The 7,584-nt window shown below is 38.4% G+C and overlaps 1 protein-coding gene across 2 annotated transcripts; it reads right to left on the minus strand.

Annotated features, from left to right (window-relative positions):
- Positions 1-1,390: 1,390 nt before the first annotated feature.
- On the minus strand, positions 1,391-4,334 carry LOC131691367 (zinc finger protein ZFP2-like). Of its 2 annotated transcripts, none has more exons than XM_058977691.1 (3): positions 4,180-4,334; positions 3,873-4,098; positions 1,391-3,667 (listed from the first exon to the last, which is right to left on the minus strand). In XM_058977691.1, the coding sequence occupies exons 2-3, from the start codon at positions 4,088-4,090 to the stop codon at positions 1,738-1,740; spliced, it is 2,148 nt and encodes a 715-aa protein (XP_058833674.1). In that variant the 5' UTR covers positions 4,091-4,098; positions 4,180-4,334; the 3' UTR covers positions 1,391-1,737. The 2 variants fall into 2 exon arrangements, with proteins under 2 accessions (XP_058833674.1, XP_058833673.1); XM_058977690.1 differs by having other exon boundaries at positions 3,873-4,106; positions 4,180-4,331.
- Positions 4,335-7,584: the final 3,250 nt, after the last annotated feature.

Here is a 7,584-nt window from a genome sequence, read left to right on the forward strand (position 1 = left end):
GGACGGCCTGCTTCATTGGAATCGCCGAATTGACTCGGTATCAGGCTGATAGGATCGGTTTCGGGGGAACTTCTCTCGCTGGAGAATTCTCCGTCGGAGTCTAGACCGAGTAGTTCGCGAACAAATCGGGAGTTGAATGGCTCATCGAGGAAAAGGTGCTAAATGGCACGAAAAGGGAACCAAAGGGCTTAAAAAAGTTGTGGTGCTAAAAGTTACCGGACAGAGAGACAAAGGGCTCAAGAGGTTGTTTCATCACAATTAATAATCGGTATCGGGAGAACTTTTTTTGCCGCGGAACTCTCCGTCGGCGTAAGCTAGGTTCACCGCCGGGGACTAGGCTGAGTAGACTGGAATGATGCGCCACCTGTCGGGATTGTCGGATCACTAGTTTACCGGTATCACTGAACAGACTCGGCATATGGCTGGTTGGCTCAGTTTCAAGAGAACTTCTCTCGCCGGGGAATTCTCCATCGGAGTGAGCTAGGTCTATCGTCGGGAAGTAGACCGTGTAGTTCGCGAACAAGTCGAGAGTTCAACGAGGAACTGGTGCTATATAGCACGAGAAAGGGTCTAAAGAAGTTATGGTGCTAAAAGGCACAAAGGTGTACTCGCAAATACTTTTTCCTACAACTGTGCTGTTTCACTGTCATCCTATAACGGAATTCGGTCATCTAGTTATCTGTTCTAGTCAATACTCGTAGATATTAGAATATGGAACAGGCAAATACTCATTTCTATTATCCTTATGCTGAATAGCTAGACGGGTAATTACATTTTAAAGTATAGCAAAAGGAATCTTTTCCCATAAAGGATGAGAAATATTTACCCACGATGCCCCATAAATTTTGCTTGAACCGAATGTCCATCTGATTCGACTCAAATAGATCATACCGACCCGAGAAGGCTACTCAACATTTCTGATTGTCTGTGTCGAGGTAAATAATTATAAAAACAAGTCCTGAGGATTAAACTATCTCTTAGGTTCCAGTCCTACACTCCTTTTCTGAACTAGCCTCATACCCAGGGTTAAAAGAGTCGGCAACTAACAGAAACCAATGCCCCCCTACCCAAACGAATTGATCTACCCACTAGTAAGTAGGAGTACACGTCAACCAATCAGCCATGAAGACGTCCGAATCATTGAGAATGGACTGTGCCAGTCGAACACAGGCCCAGCGCCATGTCGTACAGACTCACTGTACTCCATTCACCCACAGAGGCATAATATAATCGTTTATGAAAATCCAGCCTTAGGCGCCTTTGTGAAGGATCTATATCGATTTCGCACGGAGTTGGAGTTTGATTTTTCGTTAAGAAATTGATGTTTCAAAACCATTCAATGAAATACAGACATTAAAGGACTATGGATTAATGCATTGAAAGATAGGAATTATTCCACGGGAAACATTAAATTTTATTCTCAGAGCCTATCGTAAAGCACGTGAATTTGAATCGGTATTCATTTTCAAACACTTTCCGCATGCCATTGCTAAAGTTATATTTTTTCGCAAATACATTATATACATATAATTGATCAGGGCGAATTACCCATCGAGTTTGAGGCCTCAAAAAACAATAAAGTGCAATATAATTAAATATTGTTCAAAACATACTAACGAATCTCTGTGTCAGTTGAATCGTAATACTAGCCATGCACATGTCCTGTACACTAAGTACTGAAACAAGGTCAAAATTTTACAAAAGTATTGTTGCCAAGTCTTTGCTTTGAATGACACCTTATTCCACGCAAACATTTTTTCGGTGTTTTCTAAGCGTACTTATATCCGCAAATCTTTTCTCACAGCTTTTACACTCGTACGGTTTATCTCCGGTGTGTGTTCTTCGATGGGAATGTAGCTGGTTTGACTGAACAAAACGCTTACCGCAGATATCACACTCATGTCGTTTGATTCCCAGATGCACCAGTTCGTGCCGTTTTAGGTTTGCAAGATGTGCAAATGATCGTGAGCACGTTTGGCAGGAATACGCCCGAATGCCACTGTGGGTGGCATGATGAAATTTTAGAGTCTGAATGCTGCTGAAAGCTTTTTCGCAGTACTCGCACTGGAATCTTTTCTCGTGATTGCGAAAGTGCACATAGTACGCTTGTCTCGAAACGAAACGTTTCTCGCATATGGTGCACTGAAAGATCTTGATATCTTCATCTGGATGATGCAGGTCAATATGATCAACTAACAGCGAGTGCTGCTTGAAGGTTTCTGGACAGATCGGACAATTATTGCGTAGAGTATTACTTGTCTTGACTATTGACTTCTTCACCTTCGTAACCGGAACGTACATACAGTGAAATGAAACTTTGTGCTTCCGTAGAAGAGTAGTGGTTGAAAACTGACGGCCACAATCATCACAGGCGTATGGAGTTTCGCCTGAATGCTCTCGGAGATGGTCTTTGTATCTAGGGGACTGCCGGAAACCTTTACCACAAATTTCGCATTTATATGGCATTTCAGAGGTATGGAGCAGATTATGCCTTTCAAGATTGTTTTTGTTAGCAAACAGTCGCCCACATATCTTGCACTCGTACTGTTTGATGCCGCTGTGAGCACCTTCATGTTCCTTGAGAAATGCGAGCGAGTCACATTGCTTGCCGCAGTGTTGGCAAGTATATTTATCTTTCCGCTTTTTCGATATTATCTGCACTCCCGGATGGTCAATACCGTGGTTCCGAGTTTCATGAAATCGTTGCACAACTTCGTTAGCGAATCTTAGTTCGCAGTAATCGCATTTGAATGGCCGTTCCACCGAATCATGTTTTGCCAAATGGCGATTATATTTAGCGATATTGAGACACGTCTCATGACACACGTTACATGTTAAGTCTTGATCAACGTGCACGATTATATGAGAAAGTAGTTCCTCGGGATTTTTAAACAATCGGACGCATATGTAGCACTTACGATCCGTCATACCTTTAAGGATCACTTTATTCTTTCGACCAGTACTAGGCCTGCCTCGAACTTTTCGACGTATGTTAGTTGGATCAATCTTCAACTTTAATTTTCTCCGTTCATCATTTTTAGCAATGGGTTCTACTGGCATATCTGTTTTACTTAATGAATATTCATGGTCGTTAGTGTTCCATACACAATTATCAGTGTTTTCAAAGATTTCCTCTGTTTTTACTGGTTCATTCTCGAAACTAACCGTTTCAATTATCTCCATTACATCGTTTTCCAACGAATTTTTCATATCTATCGTTTCTTCTGTTTTTACTGATTCGTTCTCGATACTAGCCGTCTCAATTATCTCCATTATATCGTTTTCCAACGGATTTTTCATATCTATCATTTCTTCCGACAATACTTGGAAAGTTGTCGCAGCGTTAGTCTCTATCTCCGTCATGAGCACCTTTGTATATCTCAGTCGGTTTTCTTCACTTATAAAATTTTCCACCATTCGCCAGTTGTTTTCACTGTCGATAAACTGTTTTCGAATAGCAACCACTATATCCAATCGGGCCAGACAATCCTCGCAGATGCCATCAAAATATTCAGAATAACCAAGATCAATTTCAAAGATAGCTTTTATAATCTCCTCGACAGCAACATTGCCTATGATCTGACTACGGAGATCAGGAGCAACACGCTCGGAAAAATTGAAACGCAAGCATAATCTGCAGCTGGACAGGTGTACTATTCGATTAAACCTGCAAAGATAAGAATAAATGAATCGAGCCTGTTTCTTCTTATTCTGCACTACAGCCGATTGATTATTCGGCCGCTTCCTGTTCCGTCGTGATGCATAATATAAATAGATAACTTTACAATGCTTCCTTGACCTGAGTTAAGGCATATGTCGACAGATTATCGTAAAGTTGTTAATAAACAAATACAAAAATTATGATAAAATACCTTCGGTTTCGGAAAATATGCGGTTCACTGTACTGATCGGTATCATAGAAATGTTGTTGGCAGATTTCCGCATCCGGGTGATTGATATCCGCTGGAACGGTGGAACCTGTACCCAGTTCAATCGCCTGACGCCAGCGCTCAAACAGTAAGTGATTACGAGGAAAGCGTAATGTAAAGCTTTGTCCCACAGGATCACAGTTGGGAACGACACACGGCATGCTGAATGCTATTGTTCTTTGTGAATTTGGAAGGCTTGGCTCAATAATTTAAAGGGAATAATAGTTATGTTGTATTAAATTTTACTAACCGTTACTTTACACTATATTATATGAGTTACTTTTTCTTGTTTCAAAAAATAATAACCGTGAATTAGCCAATCGAAAAGACAGATTCAATGGAATTATATATGCGCGTTTTCTACGTTCATGTGACATAATATTATGTTAAATATGACAACTTTTCAAAAAGACACAAATTGACGTCAACATTTCATAAGGTATATACACTGAGAAATTTTAATTATGCATCGATCTTTTACTTTTTTTTTGCTTTTCTATCTGTCTCGTTTCTTCTGCTGCAAATTTTATACATTAAAAAAAATGCGCTGAATTATTTCGTGAAGAAAACAAAATATTTTGCACTGCAGAAATCGATTGAGGTTAGGAATTTTATGATGAAAACAATCCAATTTCCTTTAACTTGAGTTTGCATCTGTGATTGTAAATGAGCTGTCAGAAATCTTAATATTCGATCTATCCACTCATTGCCTACATTCTGCTCAGACATGGTGGCTAATGAAATTTTGATTTCGCCATGGCTACCCGAATAAAAATGTACACCAACAAAACCATGATTTTCACTGTGATAGTACAGTAACTTTACAATAATTGATGGTAAGTTCTAGTGTTCTGCTACAATACAAAAACAACAAACTTTAACGTTTCTACAGTAAATTTCAAAGTACGACTTTTACAGCGAAAAATGGGGGTGGTTATGTATCTTAATATTAGAAAAACAATAAAATTTAATGTGAATTTACTATATCAGTTTTTTGCTGAACAGTTAAATTGATTGTTACATGAAATTTTATTATAAATCTACTGCGAGAACAATGCGACGAACAATGTTTATACAGTATTGCGCACTTCCCACCAACCTCGACTCCGCACTTTCAAAGTGAGAGTGATCTCAAAACTGCGAGCTGTCAAAACACATGTATTTGCAGTGATAGAGATGGTACTTTCATAGATAGACCAGTCGAACTAACCAGTCTATGAGAAGAATTTAATGAAAGAGTGACAAGGGCGCAGTGCGGTTAGAATCCAGTTTTTAGTGCCACAAACAATAATAGCCTGGGACGGGACATGCAAAGTGAAAAAAAGTAAATGTCACCGCGAACCGGCAATGGTATGTCATTGCGAACCGAATCTTTACCTCATCGGCTGAAATATATGCCGAATCGGACAAGCACTATCATCCACATTTGCTTGAAATTATTTTGCAAGCGGGTTTTCGCTGTAAAATAACATCAATATCGGGAGGGACAAAGAAGACCGTCTTCGCATGTCGCGTCCCAGGTCTTAACCTCTATTTGAACCCTAGGAGAAAATCACACTAAAATCTCTCTCACGTTGGAATCCTGAATTCGAACGGTGTCCTAAAAACTTGGCGAACAAAATTCTATCTCTGGATTATGACCGGATGGAATGAATGTATATTTCTTGTTTTGGCTTTAATATAGTGTAAATTAAAAGAAATTTGTATTTCGCACAACATAAAAATTGTTCCTCTGCTTACCTCGTTACTGGTAAGTAACCGAACAGAAATTAATATCGAAATTGATCGTAGAAAGTTGAATTTACAACAGTTTTATTTGTTAACAACAACTTTTCTTGTAACATCAGTGTACTTATGATGCAGTCCTTCATGCCTCCAAAACCTAAAACTGAAAAACAATGTAAATCGATGTTTTGATTTCAGAATGTATGAGAAAAGATCAATTTTTTCATTGTTACATCCCTTAACGACCCCCCTTTTTCCATGTAAAAATCGGGTTTACAATGAAATTGGATGTAGAAACAACAAATGTGATTATATTTCCATTGTAAATTTTCCAGAATAACATTGTTTTTCGTTTTAATGTAACAATAAAAAATGTTGTAATACTGTTGTGCATTTCTATTCGGGTAGCTACTAAAATACGAGTGATATGAAGAAAGAGTTCCAGAATAAAAGTTTGTATCATTCGCATCAGTCCGGAACTGATTTGGAATTCTAAATGGAGTCAGTGTGGATTCTCACTCAAATGCAACAACCGATTCCGACCCAATCGGTTTCGGAATCGATTATTGCATTTGAGCTGGAATCCATACTGACTCCATTCAGGATTCCGAATGGTTTGACCGGGACGGTACTGCAGTGGGCGTGATTTTCTATCCATCTCTGTTTCCGGCAATTGATTTCTTACTGGTCCCACGGCTATGACACCTATCCTGGTTCGTTCTTTGTTTTATTAAAGCTTTAGCCGCTTGGGTCTTTCATTGGTAACTATCCTGGTGTAGCATGACGCCTGTCGGGCTTGGACCATCTTATCAGTTTACCATGCGTGAGATGGAAGGACAAACTCGCAAATTTCGAGTGGCTCGGTGCAACCTATGTGAAAAAGTAACATAATTTGTTGGAGGCGCTCACATTTTTGAAACGGGCTATGGAAAAACAGGTAATTGCTTTGTATGGTTATCATAGTTCATATTCTAACTTGAATCCGTCTATAGGTACTACCACGTTTAGGAAGCAAACGATCTGAATGCACTGGAACTAAAAAGAGATGAAGGATTCCATCCAACTAGGAAAGCAATCAAGAATGGTTATATATTTTATAATAATATCTCAAATACATAAAGTTGTACAAACGCATTTAGGCGAAACACCATCAGTCGTTTTATTCTGGGTGTGATTCAGCCTTCCGTTGTTCTTGCGCCCCAGTCCTTCATCGTCGATTGACTCATCTGAGTTAGATTTCTTCCCTTGGTTCGATAATGTATTATTGTTCAAGTCTGTAGCCAAGATTACGGGTTAGACTAAAAAAAATATATATAGATATGGATTAATTCAAATGACTTGAGATAGTTACTGAAAACTGGAAGAGGTTTTGGAAGGTTTTCAATAACAAAAATTCCAAAACAAAGACAAGTAGTCCAAAAATCCTAAAAAAATATTCTCAGACTGTAATATATCGTAGAAACATTCACATGTCCTATGCGTCGTAATGTCCCAGCCTCTTAATATTGCATGATCTGCGGTGCTCACAGTTCATAAATGATTGAATCCTAGACTTTATGACAATGTCCCGGAGGTTATAAAACACGTTTATTTTCGGATCTACAATTGGGTCAATAAAATATATATAGTTTTCCGTTCCATTCGATAAATTTTAGGTCAAATATACTTATAATAATTTTTGTTTCAAAAAAATTTCGTTGTAATACGTAAAAACGATTTTTTGTTTTTTTTTTTTAAATAAATCTTATGTAAACATAGACAACCATACATAGAAAAACTGCGGTTGTTTACATTTGGCCTATCAAGACAACACCCAAAATGAAAAAAAACTATATGCATTGGATTGTGTTTATGTCAAATAAAAATAACCCTGCGGGAAAACCGGGAAAATATGTATTCATTTTTTCTGATAGGGCATCATTTGTCGTGA

The sequence above is a fragment of the Topomyia yanbarensis genome, chromosome 3, assembly GCF_030247195.1.
Source record: "Topomyia yanbarensis strain Yona2022 chromosome 3, ASM3024719v1, whole genome shotgun sequence".
NCBI lineage: Eukaryota > Metazoa > Arthropoda > Insecta > Diptera > Culicidae > Topomyia > Topomyia yanbarensis.

What these genes read in the sequence shown, in the direction of transcription:
- LOC131691367 (XM_058977691.1), bottom strand. Translation starts at nt 4,090, where the DNA reads ATGCCGTGTGTCGTTCCCAACTGTGATCCTGTGGGACAAAGCTTTACA. An exon ending in CATATTTTCCGAAACCGAAG is followed by an intron (nt 3,668 to 3,872) that starts GTATTTTATCAT and finishes TTATCTTTGCAG; the next exon opens with GTTTAATCGAATAGTACACC.